At 36.0% G+C, this 23,175-nt stretch overlaps 1 protein-coding gene across 1 annotated transcript in view; it reads left to right on the top strand.

Moving 5' to 3' along the window:
• Positions 1-23,175, top strand: part of BRIP1 (BRCA1 interacting helicase 1) — a 212,543-nt gene that overhangs the window by 12,641 nt on the left and 176,727 nt on the right. Inside the window, 2 exon segments of the mRNA XM_047833355.1 lie at positions 3,591-3,718; positions 4,656-4,775. Coding sequence (XP_047689311.1) covers positions 3,591-3,718; positions 4,656-4,775 — 248 coding nt within the window.

Here is a 23,175-nt window from a genome sequence, read left to right as displayed (position 1 = left end):
GCCCAAGTGTCTGTAGATAGATGAATGGATAAAGAAGATGTGGTATGTAAATACAATCGGAAATTATCCAGCCATAAAAAGAATGAAAGTGGGGCACCTGGGTGGCTCAGTCGGTTGAGCATCTGACTTTTGGCTCAGGTCGTGATCTCACTGCTGGTGGGTTTGAGCCCAACATCAGGCTCTGTGCTGACAGTTCGGAGCCTGCTTCGGATTCTGTGTCTCCCTCTCCCTCTGCCCCTCCCCCACTCGCACTCTGTCTCTCTCTGCCTCTCAAAAACAAAGAAATGTAATAAAAAAAAGAATGAAATTTTGCCATTTCCAACACATAGAGCTAGAGAGTATAATGCTAAGTCAGTTAAAGAAAGACAAATACCATATGAAATCATTCATATGTGGAATTTAAGAAATGAAACAAAGGAAAGCAGAGAGAAAAAAGACAAACCAAGAAAGAAGACCTTTTTTTTTTTTTTTTTTTTAAGAGAGCGAGTGAGGATGTGTACACAGGCAAGCGGGGGAGAGTCAGAGGGAGAAAGAATCTTAAGTAGGCTTCACGTTCAGTGCAAAGTCCAATGCAGGGCTCAGTCCCACAACCCCGGGATCATGACCTGAGCCGAAATCAAAAGTTAGACACTCAACTGAATGAGCCACCCAGGCATCCCAAGAAACAGACTCTTTATTTTATTTTATTTTTTTAATTTTTTTTAAACATTTATTTATTTTTGAGACAGAGAGAGACAGAGCATGAACGGGGGAGGGTCAGAGAGAGAGGGAGACACAGAATCTGAAACAGGCTCCAGGCTCTGAGCTGTCAGCACAGAGCCCGACGCGGGGCTCAAACTCACGGACCGCGAGATCATGACCTGAGCCGAAGTCGTCTGCTTAACCGACTGAGCCACCCAGGCGCCCAGAAACAGAATCTTTAATTAAAAAAAATTTTTTTATTAAACAAAATTTGTTTTCTTAATGTTTATTTATTTTGAGGGAGAGAGAGAGACAGTGTGTGAGCAGGCGAGGGTCAGAGAGAGGGGGAGACACAGAATCTGAAGAAGGCTCCAGGCTCTGAGCTGTTAGCATGGAGCCTGAAGTGGGGCTCGAACTCGTGAACCATGAGATCATGACCTGAGCCAAAGTTGGACACTCAACCGACTGAGCCACCCAGGCGCCCCAAGGAACAGATTCTTAACTGTAGAGAACAAACTGATGGTTACCAGAGGGGGGTGAGTGGGATGGGGATAAAAGAGTACACTTACTGTGAGGAAAACAAAAAACAAATGCTGGGAAAAAAAAAGAAGAAAGAAAGGAAGGAAGGGAGGAGGGAAGGGAAGAAAGAAAGGAAGGAAGGTTGGATGGATGGATGGATGGATGGATGGATTTAGGCCAAAAGATTGATAGTGATTACCTCAGGGAGGAAGATTTACAGAAGTGAGAAAGTGGGGGAGGGAAGCAGATGGCATTTTACTTTTTCTTATTTATATTTCTGATTTGCTGAAATCTTTCATAATGAGCTTATATTAGTTGATAATTTTTTAAAACTTCAGTGTATTGGGGGTACTTGGCTGGCTCAGCAGGTAGAGCATGCAGCTCTTGGTCTTGGGGTTATGAGTTCAAGTCCTATGGTGGGCATAGAGCTTACTTTAAAAAAAAAGTTAAAAAGTCATCTGGCTGGCTTAGTAGAGCATGCAACTCTTGATCTCAGGGTTGTGAGTTTGAGTCCCCATGTTGGGTGTAGAGATTACTTAAAAATAAAAAAAAATCCAGAACTTCAAGGTATTGGATTACATTGGAAACAGGTTTAGAATCCGTCCCATTGTTTACCTTGGGCGTTTAACTCCATTTTCCTATGTATTAGTTTCCCCAATTGTAAACTAACAATTGCTATTTTATGCCATAATAGCAGGAGCTGATCGATGTAAAACTTTTAGCATGCTGCCTGATACTAATAAAATTGAATTGTATAGGTCAAAAAAAAAAAAAAAAAGACCTAGGTATAAAAGGCAAAACCATTAAGATTTTAGAATACAATGGTATTTAAACTATGTTCCTAAGAGTCTTGGGGAAAAAACATGGCTTGCAGGGGTAAGGGCACAATGAGTCAGGGAAGTTCTAGGTCTTTTATTCTCTTTTGGAAATTTTAAGCAATACTTATTTAAAAAATATAGTCCTCCTCAGTAAAAGCTTGAGAATCAGTGCTATAGATTTACTTTGTTTTTACAGACTCAAACTTGGTTTTTGAAATCAGTATTGGGCCTGCTTATAGGGCTTTCTTCTCTGATGGTCTATAAATCCTTTAAGGCAGAGGCTGTTTCTTTTTCATTGCTTTTCCATGGTTTCTGGAATTATATGGACTCAGTAAAATAAATGCTTATTAAATGAATTCAAGCCCTAGAAGTGGAAGGAATGTATAGAGAAGAGTGGAAAGGAAGGAAGGTACTTTTCAGAACACTCACATTTAGGGAAAAGGAGAAACCCATGTATAGGAGCAGTTAAGTAAAGTGTTAACAGATGTTAAGGAAAAAGGAAACGTATTTGTTATATTTCAAGAAGACAGTGTTCTGTTTGTCTGTATCCCTAGAGGTTATGTGATGGATTTTGGAGTCAGACAGCTAGAGTCAGTCATATCCACGCTCTGCTTCTTACTAGCTATGTGATATTGGGCATATTAACTTCTTTAAAACCTAGTGTTCACATTTATTAAAAGGAGCTAATATTATTTGGTGATTAAGAGGTCACTGATGACCTTCAAGGTAGTGGGACTAAAAGGCAGATTATAGGAGGTTGATTCTACTGTGTTTTTAAGTGTAAAGAACATTTAGAAGCTTAGTAGGGAAGAAACATTGAGATACCTTAGAAAGATGTGTATATAAATGAAATACTTTTCTTGGGAGAATCTTACAGATATCTATATCTATATAAATGTATATTTTTTAATTAAAAATTTGTTAAATGCTTATTTTTGAGAGAGAGACCAAGCATGAGCGGGAGAGGGGCAGAGAGAGAGGGAGACACAGAACCCCTAAGCAGGCTCCAGGCTCTGAGCTGTCAACACAGAGCCTGACATGGGGCTCGAACTCATGAACCACGAGATCATGACCTGAACACTTAACTGACTGAGTCACCCAGGTGCCCTTATATATATACTTTAATGTTTATTTAATTTGAGAGAGAGAGAGAGAGGGAAGGGGGGGCAGAGTTTCCAAAGCAGGCTCTGTGCTGACAGCAGAGAGTCCAATGCGGGGCTTGAACTCATAAATGTGTGAGATTGTGACCTAGCTGAAGTTGGATGCTCAACTGACTGAACCAGCCAGACACCCCTTACAGTTATATTTTTTAAACCGCATTATTGGGAGTGGTTTACAAAAGCATAAGCCTATTAAGAAATCAAAATTGGAGTTTCCTGATGAAAGCATATTTCTCAAGATGTTATATCTTTGTTAAACTCAGTGGTAAATACATGCTTTTAAACATGTCAACCTTCTCATGTTTTAAAGTAAGGAAATTTTGAGTCTTTAACATCTTGGTTCTAATTTTTCCTGGAAAAATTGCCTAAGTGTCAGTTATTTATACTAATTTTTTATGACTTCTTATAGAAGACTCTCCTGAAAAATCTACGTTGGCTGCAAAACTATCTGCCAAGAAACAGGCTTCCATAAAAAAAGATGAAAATGATGATTTTCAAGTAGAGAAGAAAAGAATTCGACCCTTAGAAACTACACAGCAGGTAAACAATTTATTGGCAGTGAAATAGTACCATTAGAGCTGCACAAGATAGTCAAGTATCAATCAAGTTTTCATTGGCCCTTGTGCAATTTACTTGGGTCGTATCATAGATGTAAATTAAAGGATAAAATATTGTAACTTCATTTTATAATATTACTCATTAAAAAGAATGTCATTATAATACATTATTCATAATATGTCTTTAGAGTACATGGTGCTTTCCTATATATGAGGAATTAGTTAAATATTTACTTAAGGCATAAATTGATAATATAGCTACTTTGTACTTTTTATTTTTTTTATTTTTTATTTTTTATTTTTTTATTTTTTTAATTTTTTTAATTTTTTTTTTTTCAACGTTTATTTATTTTTGGGACAGAGAGAGACAGAGCATGAACGGGGGAGGGGCAGAGAGAGAGGGAGACACAGAATCGGAAACAGGCTCCAGGCTCTGAGCCATCAGCCCAAAGCCCGACGCGGGGCTCGAACTCACGGACCGCGAGATCGTGACCTGGCTGAAGTCGGACGCTTAACCGACTGCGCCACCCAGGCGCCCCTTTATTTTTTATTTTTTTAATGTTTGTTTATTTTTGAAAGAGAGAGACACAGTGTGAGCGGGGGAGGGGCAAAGAGAAAGGGAAACAGAATCCGGAGCAGGCTCCAGGCTCTGAGCAAGCTGTCAGCACACAGCTTGATGTGGGGCTCAAATTCACAAACATGAGAGCATGGCCTGAGCCGAAGTCGGACGCTTAACCGACTGAGCCACCCAGGTGCCCCTGTATATTTAAAAATTATTTGATTATTTCCAGTTAGAAAGAGTCATCTTTTTTTTTTTTTTATGCTTAACACATATAGAAAAACTACTTTTGACCTTCAGGAACAACTTGCCTGCTCAGACTTAGTTTGCATTAAACTTCATTTTGGCTTTGTATTAACAGATAAGAAAGCGTCATTGTTTTGAAAAGGAAGTGCGTCATTTGGATGCAAAAGTTGCTTCAGGAAAGACCACAATACTCAACTCTCCATTAGGAAAGATAAACTCCTTTTCTCCACAAAATGTACGTATTTATGCCATTGTTCAGTAAAGAAGGAAAATGTGGAATTTGCTAAACTTTTTTTTTTAAGGAATAGTATAATGCAAAGAATAGTAGAAAACAACTCAGAAGTCCTCGAAATGCTGTCACATCTCTGCTACTAGCAATGTGTGAGATAGGAAACCCTATTTTCTTTGTGCCCCACTTTCCTCATTTATAAAATGAGAGAATTGGACTAGAAAGAAATCTGAAAGGTTTTCTCTTGTAGATTCTAATGTGGACTATACTTCCCTATAATTCTTTCAGTGTCCTTTGGGCAGGCAGTTCTCAAGGGGTAGTCTAGGGAGTTTTGGAGGTTACTGACATTTTTTCTCTCAGGCAGTGTGTGAGGTAAAAAGTATTTTCATAGTAATAATATGTTATTTGCCTTTTATAAGGGGCACCTGGGTGGCTCAGTTGATTAAGCGTCTAACTTGATCTTAGCTCAGGTCTTGATCTCAGGCTTGTGAGTTCACGCCCCACATTGGGCTCTGCACTGGGCATAGATCCTACTTTAAAAAAGTGATACCAATCTTTTTTTTTCTTTTTTTTTTTTTCAGTTTATTTATTCACTTAGAGTGTGTGCAAGCGAGGGAGGGATAGAGAGAGAGGGAGAGAGAGAATCCCAAGCAGGTTCTGTGCTGTTAGCATGGAACCTGAGGCAGGGCCCCACAAACCTCAAGATCAGGACCTAAGCTGATGTGGGACTCAATCTCATGAAATGTGAGATCATGACCTGAGCCGAAAGACCCAGATGCTTAACTGACTGAGCCACCCAGGCACTACTCCCCTCCCCTCGCATAGTAGTTTTCTTCATTAATGAACAGTTAACAAAAGCCAGTTTCACCTAAGAATATCCTTGATGAAGCAGTAAAAATTACTAAGTTTATTAACTCAGCCCTTGAGCTTTTTTAACATTCTGTGTGAAGAAGTGAGCAGTACTCAAAACATTTTGCATGCAGAATAGGATGATTATCTTGAGGAAAAGCACTTGTAGAATAGTTTGAATTGTTAGCTAAACTAGCCACATTTTTCATGGAACATTATTTTTACTTGAAAGAATGACTGACAGATAAACTATGGCAATTCTTGAAATAAAGTAAGCCTGATAAAATTTGATTGAAAATCAGAATTTTGAAAACTGTATATGCCACTGTGAACTTGGCAGTTTATGGTACTTGTAGACTTTCCTAATGATATTGATGGTGATATACAGTGTGACTTTTTGATATTATATAATGAAATGTATTACCACTTATAAGATCTGTAAAATCAGTGAACCAAATATTTTCTAAATGGCCTGTGCATGATATTATGAAATGATACCTGGAAAAGATCCATCCTAAGTGCAAGATAGACCAGTGGACCTTTTTCTACCCCATCCCTCCACCTCCAGGCAACTCTAGAGTTTTGTTTTTTTTTTTCAGTCACTGTAGATTAGTTTTCATATCCATAGTTTTATATAAATGGAATCGTGCCTTTTTTTTAATTAAATTTTTAAATTAAATTTCAGATGTTGTGAATTTTACCTGCTGGGTGCTGGGTGTTGTTATATTTTTATAAATACTCTTGAATTTTATTCTGAGATACAGTTAAGTTACAGGGAATCAGCTTGATGCTTTTAATCTGCTTCTAGGATTTGTTAGGTGGGATCTGAGCAGGGTTTAGTTGTGGGTTACCTCAGTAGAGGCTAGCTCCTTCTGAGTCCTCTACCTAATGCTCTATGAATTGTTAGATTTTCTAGTCTGGCTGGTGGGAACAGGCACTGTTCCATGCCCTGTGTGAGTGCCTCATCATTTAGGGTGATTCTTTCTGCTCTCTTGGATTGTTTACTCTCTCATATATGCTGACTAATACCCTGCTAGATATTTGAGAGGTCTGTCTGCAGATCTCTGGAATTCATTCTTTGTGCAGCTATCTCCACTTTAATATTCTTCCCTGTGAACTTTAGTCTTCCCATTTTTCTGGACTGAAGAGCAGAGTCTCTTAAATTCAGGTTTGCTGGGCTATATCTTGGTTCCCCCTCCCCATGGCACAGCCTAGAAACTCTCAAGGCAGTAAGCCTAGGCGATTATAGGACCTATTGCATTTATTTCCTATCTTTCAGGGATCACTCTTTCTTACCTGAAATCCTGTATCTTAAAAACTATTGTTTCATATGTTCTGTCTGTACTCTTAATTTTTCAGGGAGGAGATGAAAAAACTCATTGACTCTGGGGACAAATTCTAGAAGTCCTTATTTTATTTTATTTTTTTAATGTTTTATTTATTTTTGAGAGAGAACGCGAGAGAGAAAGAGCAAGCGAGCAAACAGGTGAGGGGCAGAGAGAGAAGGAGACCCAGAATCCTAAGCAGGTTCCAGGCTCTGAGCTGTCAGCACAGAGCCCGACATGGGGCTCAAACGCACAAACTGTGAGATCATGACCTGAAGCCTAAGTCAGACACTTAACTGACTGAGTCACCGAGGCACCCCTAGAAGTCTTTAGATGGCTTATAAGCCTTCCTGTTTATCTGTACAATCATAGGTCCTCTATAAACTTTTTATTTTCTTTTGCCCTTTCTCCTTCTTCCTCTTTTTTTTTTTTTTTTTGACCAGCTTCTGCTAATTCTTCAGGAAGCTGCCTTTGACATCCCCAATTTTGAGTTAGATTCCCATCTGAATGTTCCTTGTACTTTTTGGTTTTTAACACTTACCTTACTCTTACTATCTTCTTTACAAGGCTCTAAGTTCCATTAAGGACAACACCAGGTTTTCTAGCATATTGAGACCTCCTTGAAGGCCGTGACTGTTACATTCATCTTTATGGTCCAAGTACCTACCTTTGTGCTAGGAAACCTAGTTAAAGACTGAATGAATGAAAACTATATTCCCTGCCCTCAAAGAGTCTTCCTTTAAATTCTTAAAAATACTAAATGGGGAAAAGTCATCTTAGGAGCCTTTAATGTTAAATTGTCAATAATAATATATACTGTGTGTTTGCCTCTGCCAATGTTTTCTACCTCATTTTCTTTCACAGTGCCTTATTTTCTTCATAGCTCTTACTGTTTGAATTTATTTATTTACCTGTTTATTATCTATCTGTCCTGTTAGAATGTAATGTCAGTCTTTTTCATAAGTATCCCTAGTACCTAGAATAGCATATGGTGTATATTAGTTGCCTGCTAAATATGTGTTAGTTAGAATCTTCTCTAATTCTTACAATGGCATAGGCAGTTACTATTGTTATTCCCATTTTATAGATAAGGATACTCTGAGAATTAAGTACTTTGCTTAAGGTCACAAAGCTAGCAAATACTAGAGCTAAATCCTATCTAAACAGTATGATACTCTGGCAAATGCTCTAATCACTTTATTTTACATTCTCTCTAAAATGCCTCTCAGAAATCCTGGAGTCCTATAAGCAGTATTCTAATATCAATATAAAGGAAAGAAACATTATGTAGAAGCCTCAAGAATAAAGAAATCAAGTATAGGATAAGCTGTGATTGGTAATAATTAAAATTAGAGAAATGGATTTTTAAATTTCGTTTTGTTTTTATTGGTTAAGAGAATGAGCTTGAATCAGACTACCTGGGTTTTAATCACAACTCTGCTCTTTACACCTATGTAATCTTGATTAAGTTTTTCTACTGTGAGCTATTTTTACTTCAGTTTCTCCATTTGTTGAACAGGGCTAGTAATAGTACCTCTCTCACAGGGCTGTTAGGAGGATTAAACTGGTAAATATTTATAAAGTGGTAAGAGTAAGGGCGCCTGGGTAGGTCAGGTTATGATCTTGTGGTCCGTGGGTTCAAGCCTGGTATTAGGCTCTGTGCTGACAACCTGGAGACTGCAGCCTGCTTCAGATTCTGCCTCCCTCTCTCTCTGCCCCTCCCCTACTCACACTATCTCTCTCAAAAATAAACATTAAAAGATTGCTTATAAAGTGATTAGAGTATACTTAGCATATTTTAGAGCTTATTAAGTGATAAGTGGTAGAAGTAGCAGCAGTAGCAATAATAGCAGCAAATGGCTACATATTTGTGTGCTGCTACTAAAGGTATTATATAATATTAATATCAAATATATATAGTTATCTTTAAATGCTGCTAAAATATATAGTATTGCTTGATACTAATTTTGAGGAATTAGATTTAAATTTTTTTTTTTTTTTCAACGTTTATTTATTTTTGGGACAGAGAGAGACAGAGCATGAACGGGGGAGGGGCAGAGAGAGAGGGAGACACAGAATCGGAAACAGGCTCCAGGCTCTGAGCCATCAGCCCAGAGCCCGACGCGGGGCTCGAACTCACGGACCGCAAGATCGTGACCTGGCTGAAGTCGGACGCTTAACCGACTGCGCCACCCAGGCGCCCCGAGGAATTAGATTTATAATTAAGTAACATATTCTTTTAATATCTGGTAAGGATGTCTATGGCTAAACCTGTTTAGAGTCTAGACCACATGACCATAAGCAGACTTCCTGGCTGGATACCTTAATTTTTAGCTAAGTGCTTTGATCAATTTCTCCTTTTGGTTATGTACTATGTTCATCATTTATTATGGTCTTCTTATTGGTAAAGTATAATTGCATTTATACCTGTATATCCCTATCTTTATATTGGTTATATTTTTAAAGTTTATGTGTTTATTTTTGAGAGAGAGAGGGAGACAATTAGAAGCAGACTCCAGGCTCCACGCTGTCAGTGCAGAGCCCATTGTGAAGCTTAAACCCATGAACAGTGAGATCAGGACTTGAGCCGAAGTCGGACGCTTAACTTATTGAGCCACCCAGGTGCCCCATATCGGTTATATTTTAAACCAGAATTTATAAGTTTTTCTCCTTGGCTGTAGGTAGTATAACTATATTACTGTAGAAATGGGATAATTTTTATAGGTGGGTGATACATTACTTACAAGATTAAAGGTATGGTTTTCTGATAATTTCTTATAACTTTAAAGATTTGTTAAACTAAATTTCTCAAATCTAGTAACTAAAATGATAACATTTCACTAGTGTGACATAGAACTTTGGTTTGTAAGAAGACGTAAGTGGTATATGCCATACTAATTCAACATAGATAAAGTAAATTTATCATCACTAGAGTACTTTTGCAAATACAGAAAGACCATGTGGTTGAGCTCTAATATTCTTTTTTTTGTAGTCTGGAGTCAAAAACATAAAGGTATAAAGTAATTTTAGGTAATTTCTGAATGATTAGGGAAAAAGTCACAAATACTCAGGTAAAATGATCTGTATTTTCAATGATACTTTTTCTTCCTAACAATATTAGAATAAGCAGTTACGATCGAATCATACTCAGTACAAAATATAAAATAGTAGTTAATCTTTTTGTATTTTAGTAAATTGTTAAGAAAATATATAGATTTGTGTGTTTTAACTGTCATTTTAATTTTAAAAGTGGATGGTAGCATTTTTAGTGTAAATCTCATAGACATTTAGCACTAGGTAACATATCTAGTTTTTCAAAAGCATTTTCTCAAGCTAATCATTTCCATGGATGTGAAAAAGAATAATGGGGCTATGAGTAGAGGTAGTTTATTTATTTATTTATTTATTTATTTATTTATTTATTTATTATTTTTTTTTTAATTTTTTTTTTTCGACGTTTTTTAATTTATTTTTGGGACAGAGAGAGACAGAGCATGAACAGGGGAGGGGCAGAGAGAGAGGGAGACACAGAATCGGAAACAGGCTCCAGGCTCTGAGCCATCAGCCCAGAGCCTGATGCGGGGCTCGAACTCACGGACCGCGAGATCGTGACCTGGCTGAAGTCGGACGCTTAACCGACTGCGCCACCCAGGCGCCCCGAGGTAGTTTATTTAAAGAAAGGAATCTTTGAGTATAGAAATTTTTTTTTTTTCTTCCTGTTAGAAACTTACTTTGCAGGGTGCATGGGTGGCTTAGTCGGTTGAGCGTCCGAATCTTGATTGCGGGTCAGTCATGATCTCCCAGTTTGCAGGTTCGAGCTCCATGTCGGGCTCCACGCTGACAGCATGGAGCCTGCTTGGGAACCTCTCCCCTCCCTCTCTGCCCCTTCCCCACGCACAAACTCTCTCTCTTGTTCTCTCTCAAAATAAATAAACGTTAAAAAAAAAAAAAAAGAAACTTATTTACTTCTGGTACAGAAGCATTTCCTCCTCTCTCTCTTTTTTTTTCTTTTTAATAGAGGTATAATTGACATATTTTCAGGTGTGCAACATGATGATTCGATATTTGTATACACTATGAAATGATCACCACAATAAGTCTAGTTAACATCTGTCACCTTTTATAATTACAAAAATTTTTTTTTTCTTGTGATGAGAACTTTAAAGATTTATTCTTTTAGCAACTTTCAGATATAAACCATGGTCAAAGTGCTATTTTACATCTTCATGACATAATTAATTAATTAATTAATTAATTTTTAAATTTACTTCCAAGTTAGCATATAGTGCAACAATGATTTCAGGAGTAGATTCCTTAATACCCCTTACCCATTTACCCAAATACCCACAATCCCTCCAGCAACCCTTTGTTTATTCTCTATATTTAAGAGTCTCATATGTTTTCTTCCCTTCCCTGTTTTTATATTATTTTTACTTCCCTTCCCTTATGTTCATCTGTTTTGTATCTTAAATTCCTTACATGAGTGAAGTCATATGATATTTGTCTTTCTCTGACTGACTAATTTTGATTAGCATAATACCCTTTAGTTCCATCCACGTTGTTGCAAGTGGCAAGATTTCATTCTTTTTGATTGCCGAGTAACACTCCATTGTGTGTGTGTGTGTGTGTGTGTGTGTGTGTGTGTGTGTGTGTGTGTGTGTGTATACACACCACATCTTCTTTATCCATTTATCCATTGGTGGACATATGGGCTCTTTCCATACTTTGGCTATTGTTGGTAGTGCTGCTATAAACATGGGGGTGCATGTGCCCCTTCGAAACAGCACACCTGTATCCCTTGGATAAATACCTAGTAGTGCAATTGCTGGGTCATAAGGTAGTTCTATTTTTAATTTTTTGAGAAACCTCCATACTGTTTTCTAGAGTTGCTGCACCAGCTTGCATTCCCACCAGCAGTGCAAAAGAGGTGTTCTTTCTCCACACCCTCGCCAACGTCTGTTGTTGCCTGAGTTGTTAATGTCTGCCATTCTGACAGGTGTGAGGTGGTATCTCATTGTGGTTTTGATTTGTATTTCCCTGATGATGAGTGACATTGAGCATTTTTTCATGTGTTGGTTGGCCATCTGGATGTCTTCTTTGGAGAAGTGTCTATTCATGTCTTTTGCCCATTTCTTCACTGGATTATTTGTATTTTGGGTGTTGAGTTTGATAAGTTCTTTATAGATTTTGGATAGTAATCCTTTATCTGATATGTCGTTTGCAAATATCTTCTCCCATTCCGTCGGTTGCCTTTTAGTTTTGCTGATTGTTTCCTTTGCTGTGCAGAAGCTTTTTATTTTGATGAGGTCCCAATAGTTCATGTTTACTTTTGTGTCCCTTGCCTCTGGAGATGTGTTGAGTAAGAAGTTGCTGCAGCCAAGGTCAAAGAGGTTTTTGCCTGCTTTCTCCTTGAGGATTTTGATGGCTTCCTGTCTTACATTTATTTAGGTCTTTCATCCATGTTGAGTTTATTTTTGTGTATGGTGTAAGAAAGTGGTCCAGGTTCATTTTTTTGCATGTTGCTGTCCAGTTTTCCCAGTGCCACTTGCTGAAGAGACTGTCTTTATTTCATTGGATATTCTTTCCTGCTTTGTCAAAGATTAGTTGGCCATACATTTGTAGGTCCGTTTTTGGGTTCTCTATTCTCGTCCATTGATCGGAGTGTCTTGTTTTTGTGCCAGTACCATACTGTCTTGATGGCTACAGCTTTGTAATACATCTTGAAGTCTGGGATTGTGATGCCTCCAGCTTTGGTTTTCTTTTTCAAGATTGCTTTGGCTATTCGGGGTCTTTTCTGGTTCCATACAAATTTTAGGATTCTTTGTTCTAGCTCTGTGAAGAATGCTAGAATCCTTATTTTGATAAGGATTGCATTGAATATGTAGATTGGTTTGGGTTGTATTGACATTTTAGCAATATTTGTTCTTCCTATCCAGGAGCGTGGAATATTTTTCCATTTTTTTGTGTCGTCTTCAGTTTCTTTCATAAGCTTTCTATAGTTCTCAGTGTATAGATTTTTCACCTCTTTGGTTGGATTTATTCCTAGGTATTTTATGGGTTTTGGTGCAATTGTAAATGGGATCGATTCCTTGATTTCTCTTTCTGTTGCTTCATTATTGGTGTATGATTTATTTTATAACTGGAAGTTTATGCCTTCACCCATTTCTCCCACACCACTCCCCTACCTCTGGCAACTGCCAGTCTCTTCTCTATATCTATGAGCATGTTTTTTTTGTGTATTTTTATTTTTTTTAGATTTCACATATAAGTGAGAGCATATGGTACTTGTCTTTCTCTGACTTAATTCACTTAGTATAATGTCCTTGAAGTCTGTCCATCCATGTTGTTGCAAATTACAAGATTTCATTCTTTTTTATGGCTGAATAACCTATTGTATATATTTATATATACCACATTTTCTTTATCCATTCATCCAATGATGGATACTTAGATTGCTTCCATATCTCAGCTATGATAAGTAATGTTGCAGTGAACACAAGGGTACCTGTATCTTTTTGAGATAGTGATTTTATTTCCTTTGGACCAGTACCCAGACATGGAATTGCTGGATCATATGTTATGTTTTTAATTTTTTAGTAATATCTGTACTGTTTTCCATAGTGGCTACACTAATTTACATTCCCACCAGAAGTGCACAAGGGTTCCTTTTGCCACACATCCTCACCAACATTTGTTATTTCTTGTCTTTTTGATAATAGTCATTCTAACAGGTGTGAAGTGAGAGCTCACTGTGGTTTTGATTTGCACTTACCAGATGGTTACTGATGTTGAGTACCTTCTTATATACCTGTTGGCCATCTGTATGTCTTTTCTCAGATCTTTTGCCCATTTTTAAATTGGATTTTTTTTTTTTTTTTTTTTTGCTATTGAGTCCTATGAGTTCTTTGTATATTTTGGGTTTTAGCCTCTTATCGGACATTTGGTTTGCAAATAATTCTTCCTGTTTTGTAGGTTGCCTTTTTATTTTGCTGATGGTTTTCTTTACTGTGCAGAAGTGTTTTAGTTTGATATAGTCACACTTGCTTATTTTTGTTTTGTTGCTTTTGCTTTTGGTGTCAGATTAAAAAAATCATTGCTAAGACCTGACACGGGAGCTTACTACCTATGTTTTCTTCTAGGAGTTTTATGATTTCAGGTCTTATGTTCGAGTCTTTAATCTATGTTAAGTTGGTATTTGAGTATGGTCTAAGAAGATGATTGTGTTTCATTCTTTTGCATATTACCGTCCATTTTTCCCAGCACCAAATATTGAAGACATTGTTTTTTTCACCATTGTATAACATTTCATAATCTTTGCTACGTGGCTTATTATAAATCACAAAAGTATTTTCTATAAATTTTGGAATACATGATTTCATAAAGAAGTGGAAGAAAAATATATAGTTTCATAAGATTTAATATTTATTGTATAGCAGCCTCTGAAATCATTTTATCACCAAAACTTTAGATAAAGTATTTTTTTAAATGCAGTCCATATTTTAGAACTTTTCCTGGTTGATAGATGATATGCCTCACATTTTGTATATCATATTTTAATCTAGATAATCTAAACATCTTAAATAAGCTAAATTGAGAGACTTGGGTAAGTAACATATCTTTTTAGGACCTGTTCCTTCAAATGGGAGGAAAAGGAAAGTGGAACTAGATTTTATATACCTTATATTGCTTTTAGCTCTAACACTTCTAAATTCTAAGGATGCTTTTTCTGTTTTGGCTCTTATAAGATGGTATTAGGAAAGACAACTTATTTTTGGAAGGATAGTTATATTTGTATTCATAAATTAATGGTTTAGTTCTCTTATTCCTAAAAAATGTAAATATTATAGTCTTCATACTTTTAAAATCCATAGTTATATTTTTTTGAAAAACTCCTTCATAAATGAAATGATAAATTAGTGTAATGATTTCTCTTTTTATCTAAACTTGACATTAAACTTTTTAAGTTTTTCTCTTAAAATTTTCTTAGTTTTCTTTAAAATAATTTAGTTTCCAGCCTGTTGATTAGAGAATTGGGTAGTTGTCTTTTTACCATCCTGTCATCTCAAGTATACTCATTCTCTCTTCAAGTCAGAAAATGGTGTCAATATTTCCTCTCTTTTATAATTACCATCCATTGTCCACTGTTTATTCTCTTTCCTTACATTTTAGATTCTTTCGTTTATACTAATCACTCATACATCAGAGATCTAGAAAAGCCATTAGTCTCTCACGTCAAAATAAATTAAGAGAACCATCGTTTTTTAATAGAGTGTTACCATTCTGATTTTACTTTATTCCACCATTCATAATCATTTTCTTAAGAACTTATTTATATTCTCTTCACTTTCAGTAAATTTTCACAATAGGTTAGGTGGGGGTTTTTTTTGTTGTTTTTTTTTGTTTGTTTTTTTATAACCCTGAGATCAAGAGTTTCATGCTCCACTGAACTGAACCAGCCAGGCACTCCTAGGTGAGGTATTATTATAGACTCATTCTTATGCTTATATCTGATTTTTATTTCTTCATTAAATAAAGGCTTACATTGGCTATATACTTTTATAAAAGTAGTTATATTTTTTGATTTAGTGTAGCAGTAGCATTTATTTATTACCTTTGCCTAGTGTGTAGAAGAGATGTGGGTCCAGTAGAGTGCGCTGTTGACCTTCTGATAAAGTTGACATTGGGCAAACCTTGGGATATTTTCTCCTTTTTTTCCTCCTTTGTCTCTGTCTTTCCCTCTCTCTCTCTCTCTCTCTCTCTCTCTCCCCCCCACTCTCCCTTTAAAATTTAAGATATTTTCTAGGATCTCAGCAGAAAATGGCCAGTTTTCTCTGAAAGTATGTTACAAGTCATTTTCTCAAAGTTTAATTTACTTTTAATATAACTGCTTATGTAGTGATACAATGCTTGCTTACTATGTGCCAGAAACTCTACTAAACATTCTAGAAATATTAATTCACCTGGTAAGTACAGGTTCATGTGAGGTAATGCCTATTGTAAGTTCTTTTAACTTTTCTGTGGATTTGACAATTTTCAAAATAAAATGAAAGAATTTAACTTAATCCTTACAATAGCCCTTTGAGAAAGGTATTGGTATTTTCCCCAATTACAGATGTAGAAATTGAGGCATAGAGAATTTAAGTAGCTTGGTCATGTCACAAAGCTGATGAGTAGACTCTGGTTTAAAACTTAGTCTGGCCTAGAATTGATTCTCTCAACCTCCTCATTATTCTGCCTGTGAATAAACTCTTCCAGATGAACTTAGGTGAAAGTGCTTTTCTGTACTGTAATAGGCCATATTATATTCAGTACCATACAAGTAATTAATTTAACATTAGTTCCTCTTTTAGTCTGTCTCTCAACACCCTGTCCTTTTCTTTATAATGCTTCCTGAAGTTTATAATTATATATTTTATTTGTAGGTTTAACTGTTTTGTTTGCCTCCTTGCCAGGCTGTCCATAAGGACAAGTGTTATGTCTCCCTTACTGCCTTTTTAATAACCAGCATCTGGCACAGGACCTGCACCTAGTAGGTACTTTCACATTTGTTTAATAAATGAATGAAAAAATAGCCAAAGTTGAGAAAGTACATGATTTATCATGGTTTCTGTAGCTTACAAGTTTTACTCAGATCCATGTACTAAAGGAGGTGTGACAGTACTGTTAAATAGAGAAGACTTAAAGCAGATTTTAAAATGTTTTTTTGTCTTTCTGCAGTACGTTTTGGTGGTAGTGTTTTATGTACTAGCACACAAAAATAAGAGATCAAATAATGACTTCAGGGAACAAGAGGTACATTGGTGCTTAATATAAACAAGAGATTGGAAACACCTTTTGATTTCTCTAATTGCTGTAAGAACAAGTTGTTAAAATTACCAATTAGTTAGAGTATAATTTATTCAAGGCAACAAAAATTTTGAAACCTATGATATGCCAGACGCTTAATAATCTGTATTTCTTAAAGGGTTAATAATAATGATAATGTGATAGCTTTTTGGAATATATATTTGTGCCAGGCAATTTATATGTTCTCTTATGTAATCCTTTCATTAGCACTGTGAAGAAAATTGAGTAGATACTAGACTCATTTTATATGTGAGAAAATTCAAGCCCAAAGATATCAGACTGTTTGAGTATGTAAATGATAGAAGCATGACTTGAGCCTAGCTCTAAAATTGAATGCAAATAGATTCATTGATTATAAATGGGGAAAAGACAGAGAAAAGGAATGGCTGGGTAATTTTTTTTTTCTTGGCTGGTGAGAAAAAAACCCTGTGCAAGAGAAAATAGATGATATTATTCAATATGTCTGGCGTTAAATATCTGCTTTTAAACAGTTAATCTGTAGTTAGAGAAATATTAAATTATCTTAAATATTTTGTGTATTTTACCTACTCAAGAGTTTTAAACTAAAATTTTAAAAAATTGTGAGCAATATATATTTTTCATAATTCAGTATAGTTAAAATTTTTTTTAACATTTAACTTTTTTATTTATAGGATTTATTTTTGTATATGTATGAGTTGATGCTCTAATTGTATGCTTTTCTAAGTGGATGATCAGTTGTCCCAGTGTCAATTAAAGAATAATTTTTCCTGATATAAATATTTGTCATAATCGTACACTAAATTGTTATATATACTTGGATTGGTTCCTAGACTGTTTTTCTCTTTAAATTTTATACTTTTACTTTTTTTATACTTTCAAAGTATGTATATATGTATGTAGTTAGAGTCAAAGATATGGCATTGAACAAATGCCTATTTCTATTCTCCAATTCCTACTATTTAAAAAATTTTTTTATTTAATTTATTTTTTTTATATTTACATCCAAATTAATTAGCATATAGTGCAACAATGATTTCAGGAGTAGATTCCTTAATGCGCCTTACCCATTTACCCCATACCCCGTCCTACAACCCCTCCAGTAATCCTCTGTTCTCCATATTTAAGAATCTCTTATGTTTTTGTCCTCCTCCCTGTTTTTTATTATTTTTGCTACCTTTCCCTTATGTTCATCTGTTTTGTATCTTAAATTCCTTACATGAGTGAAGTCATATGATATTTGTCTTTTTCTGACTAATTTTGATTAGCATAATACCCTCTAGTTCCATCCACATTGTTGCAAGTGGAAAGATTTCATTCTTTTTGATTGCCGAGTAACACTCCACTGTGTGTGTGTGTGTGTGTGTGTGTGTGTGTGTGTGTATTATATATACATCATATCTTCTTTATCCATTCATCCATCGATGGACACTTGGGCTCTTTCCATGCTTTGGCTATTGTTGATAGTGCTGCTATAAACATGGGGGTGCATGTGCCCTTTCAAAACAGCACACCTGTATCCTGTGGATCAATGCCTGTATCCTGTGGATCAATGCAATTGCTGGGTCGTAGGGTAGTTCTATTTTTAGTTTTTGGAGGAACCTCCATACTGTTTTCCAGAGTGGCTGCACCAGCTTGCATTCCCACCAGCAGTGCAAAAGAGGTGTTCTTTCTCCACACCCTCGCCAACGTCTGTTGTTGCCTGAGTTGTTAATGTCTGCCATTCTGACAGGTGTGAGGTGGTATCTCATTGTGGTTTTGATTTGTATTTCCCTGATGATGAGTGACATTGAGCATTTTTTCATGTGTTGGTTGGCCATCTGGATGTCTTCTTTGGAGAAGTGTCTATTCATGTCTTTTGCCCATTTCTTCACTGGATTATTTGTATTTTGGGTGTTGAGTTTGATAAGTTCTTTATAGATTTTGGATAGTAATCCTTTATCTGATATGTCGTTTGCAAATATCTTCTCCCATTCCGTCGGTTGCCTTTTAGTTTTGCTGATTGTTTCCTTTGCTGTGCAGAAGCTTTTTATTTTGATGAGGTCCCAATAGTTCATGTTTGCTTTTGTGTCCCTTGCCTCTGGAGATGTGTTGAGTAAGAAGTTGCTGCGGTCCATTTCCTACTATTTGAAGTCAATAATTTTAATCATTTTACTTATTAAATACTTGGGTATTTATTTATTTTTTAAAGAATAACATATGTACAGCTTTTTTCTTGAATTTTTGGTTTTAGATACCTTCTCTTGCCTTCCTGGTATCCTTTTTAAATTGTCCCATTACTTGTCCGCCTAAAGCCTTACATTTAGTGTTTACAGTATTGTAATTACATAAATATCATGAAAAGCATAACCAGTTTTCTACTATGATTACAGTTCTTCCCCCAAACTAGGTTTTATTTTTTTCACTACTAATATTTGTGTTGTCATTTGCTTAGTTTTCTATATAACTGTAACTATTTATCCCCGAACTTTGATAGAACGTAAAATCTGTTTGCTCATTCAAATGCATCAGGTCAAGAATGTCCATATATTTAGACTCTCAGTATTTAGTGGAAATTATGAAAAATACTTTTCATTTTCATTTACTTTTCATCATTATACTTTCCATTTCATGTTGAATTATGTGTTTTTTAATGACATTGAAGTTTTTTGAAATAAAGGTGTTATCTGTTTTTTAGTGGAAATTTGGAAAACACCAAAATAAATGTGTACTTAAATTATTAAAAAAGAAAAAAAAAAAGAGGTTAGAGTGGGAGAGAGAGCCAAAGCATAAGAGACTCTTAAAAACTGAGAACAAACTGAGGGTTGATGGGGGGTGGGAGGGAGGGGAGGGTGGGTGATGGGCATTGAAGAGGACATCTTTTGGGATGAGCACTGGGTGTTGTATGGAAACTAATTTGACAATAAATTTCATATATTTAAATAAATAAATAAATAAATAAACATTGAAAATTTAAAAAAAAAAAACACACACACACAAAACAAAAACAAAACCAAAACAAAACAAAAAAAATTATTAACATGAATCTTTAATTCAACTATTTCCTTAGTATCAGCCCTGATATTTTACTTGCTATCTATTCTTAACACACACACATACACACACACGCAATTAGTTACCCATTACTATCTAATAAACCAACCATTTATTTGGCTCACTATTCTGGGGATCAGCAATTTAGGCTGGGCTCAGCTGGGCATTTCTTCTGCTGATCTCAGCTGGGCCACTCATGCATCTGTGTTCAGCTGCAGGTCAACTGTAGGTCAGCTAAGCAACTCTTTGTTGGGGGTTGGTTGGCAGTTGGTTGAGACTGGTGGGTATCTCTCATCATCTAATCTTGGCTTTTGTATGTGGTGGCCCCAGGGTTCTAGAAGCAGCAAGAGAGCAAACCCCAGTGTGCAAATACCTTTTGAGTCTCTGTGTCATGTTTGCTAATGTCTTAGTCACCAAAGCAAATCACGTGGCCAAACCCAGATTCAAGTGGTGGAGTTCATTTCTTGGGTGGAAGACCTATAAAGTGACCTTGCAAAGGGGCTTCCATATAGAGATGGGAAGAATTTGTGGCCATTTTTGTTATATAACATATGTGTATAAAACATATATATAATATGTATTATGCACATACTTTAAAAAAAATTTTTTTTTTTTTACAAAATTTAGATTATAGTGTATATTGCTTTTACTTTTCACCTAATATATTATGGTCATAAAAATGCTTTTAAGAATCTAAATCATAACTGGTCTGGTTTGATACCTACTTTAAAAATATTAAAAAAAATTTTTTTTAACGTTTATTTATTTTTGAGACAGAGAGAGACAGAGCATGAATGGGGGAGGGTCAGAGAGAGAGGGAGACACAGAATTCGAAACAGGCTCCAGGCTCTGAGCGGTCAGCACAGAGTCTGACGCGGGGCTTGAACTCATGGACCGTGAGATCATGACCTGAGCTGAAGTCAGACACTTAACTGACTGAGCCACCCAGGCGCCCCTAAAAAAATTTTTTTTAATGTTTATTTATTTTTGAGAGAGAGAGAGAGAGACAGAGCATGAGTAGGGGAGGGGCAGAGAGAGAGGGAGACACAGAATCTGAAGCAGCTCCAGGCTCTGCGCTGTCAGCACAGAGCCTGATGCTGGGCTCGAACTCAGGAACCATGAGATCATGACCTGAGCTGAAGTCGGTCGCTTAACTGACCAAACCACCCAGGCGCCCTGATAAATACTTTTTTGATGTAACCTTTCTTCTGTGCCAGAAGTTGGCAAACTATAGCCCATGGGCTGAATATGACCTGCTGCCTGTTTTTATAAATTTGGGGGAACATAGTTTATGTTCATTTACATACTGTCATTGGCTGCTTTTGTACTGCAACATTGGAGTTGAGTAGTTGGACAGAGCTATATGGCTCACAAAACCCAAAATATTTACTCTCTGGCCCTTTAAAGATAGTTTACTAACCCTTGTCCTGTTTTTTTTTTTATCTTAACTTTCAATATTTATTTATCTATATAAAAATTTTTTTGTGTTAATTTATTTTTGAGGGACACCAAGCATGAGCAGGGGAGGGACTGAGAGAGAGAGAGAGAGAGAGACAGACAGACAGACAGACAGACAGAATCCAAAGCAGGTTCCAAGCTGTCAGCACAGAGCCTGACGCAGGGCTTGAACCCATGAACTGAAAAATCATGACCTGAGCTGAAGTCGGATGCTTAACTGACCGAGCTGCCCAGGCGCCCCGTCCTATGCTATTTTAATCTTGGTAAGCGAGGCCAGAAGTTAGCAGGATTAGTGTGAATCTCTTGCTTTATCTGCAAATTTACTTAAGGACAGGATGATAGAATGGATGAGTAATTGCTTGAAGGGATTTCCTTCAGCTCCAATAATTAAAATTTTTGCAAGTTTATAGAAAACATAATAGTGACCTCTGTAGTGGCAATACAAAGGAAAATTCTCAAAATTTTCCAATATTTTTTATCACTGAGTAAACTTGGCTAATGCTTTAGAAAGATTAACAGTTATTTTTCTTGATATGTAGAAATACTTAATGAAATATGTATACCAATCCAGCTGACACGTGTACATATTTAGTGAGAATAGAATCTATAATTGCCGTACAGAAAATTTTCACTCATGGATAAGTGGATATAGAAAGATAACTGTACTTTAGAATACTACTTTGTTAATTGGCAAACTCTCTGGCCAGTAGATGCAGTTGTGTGTTTATTTTAGCTTTTTAAGATTTGACATAGCCACCAAATTATACAAAAGTTGGAAGTATAATACAAATAAATCTTTTTTTCCTTGGAGCCATTTGAGAGTAAGTTGTTGACCCAAAACTGCATCACCCTCGGATACTTATGTGTCTATTCCCAATAAGCAAAGACATTCTTTTATATAACTACAATAAAACCATAAAAATTAGGAAATTAAAACGGATTCATTTTTACTATTTAATACTCAGAACTAGATCAAAGTTTTGTCAGTTATCTCAATAAATCTTTTATAGCAGAAGGATCCAGTTCAGAATCATGCATTGCATTTAGTTGTCATTTTGCTCTCTTCTTCAGTCTAGAACAGTTCCTTAGTCTTTCCTTGACTTTCATACAAGATTACAGCCTTTGTAGGATGTCTCTCAATTTGGGACTTCATCATAATTAGATTAAGACTAGATATCTTTGGCAGGAATGTCACAGAAGCAGTGCTTCCCATTCTACCATTCTACCTATTGCATTCTGTCAAGTGGCAAATCGTTTCATTTTGTTGCATTACTGATGATTACTTTGATAATTTGATTAATGTAATGACTGCTAGTCATCACCATAAAGTTATTTTTTTTTCCTTTTATAATTAAAGAAGACTTTGGGGAGAATCTCTGAAACTTTATAAATAGCATGTCCTCACTAAACATTAAATTTATTCATTTTATATCTTTATGGACTCATGATTTCCCATTTTATTCAGTGAGTGATAATCCATTATTATATGATTTGTTTAGATGTTCAAGTGGGAGTTTATTCAAGTTGCTTGTGTATTTCTGACATGTATCCATCATTCTTGGAGCATTTCCTTACTTTCTGGCACAAAGTGTTCCAGGATCATATGGTCTTTTCCCTGGCCTACTCTTGGATTCAGCCATTTTTCCAGGGAGCCCTGGTTCTTTTTAGTGGCAAATAATATTTAGAAGCCAAGTTCTGGGTGTTAGTTTTATTCATTGCTGTTGCGATTGGTATTCCAGGCCCTTTCAGCAGACAGAGCTAGTAATTACGTGTGTGTGTGCAAATATACACTTCTATATATATATATATATATTTATATTTATATATTTTCTGTGTGTTGAAAATTATGTATTCCTACCAATAGATACAATTCCATTTTAGTACCAGAGGGTTCATTGTAAGTTTCTTCCTTTTCC

This window comes from Prionailurus viverrinus, chromosome E1, assembly GCF_022837055.1.
Source record: "Prionailurus viverrinus isolate Anna chromosome E1, UM_Priviv_1.0, whole genome shotgun sequence".
Taxonomy (NCBI): Eukaryota; Metazoa; Chordata; class Mammalia; order Carnivora; family Felidae; genus Prionailurus; species Prionailurus viverrinus.
This window is presented reverse-complemented; position numbering and strand designations above follow the sequence as displayed.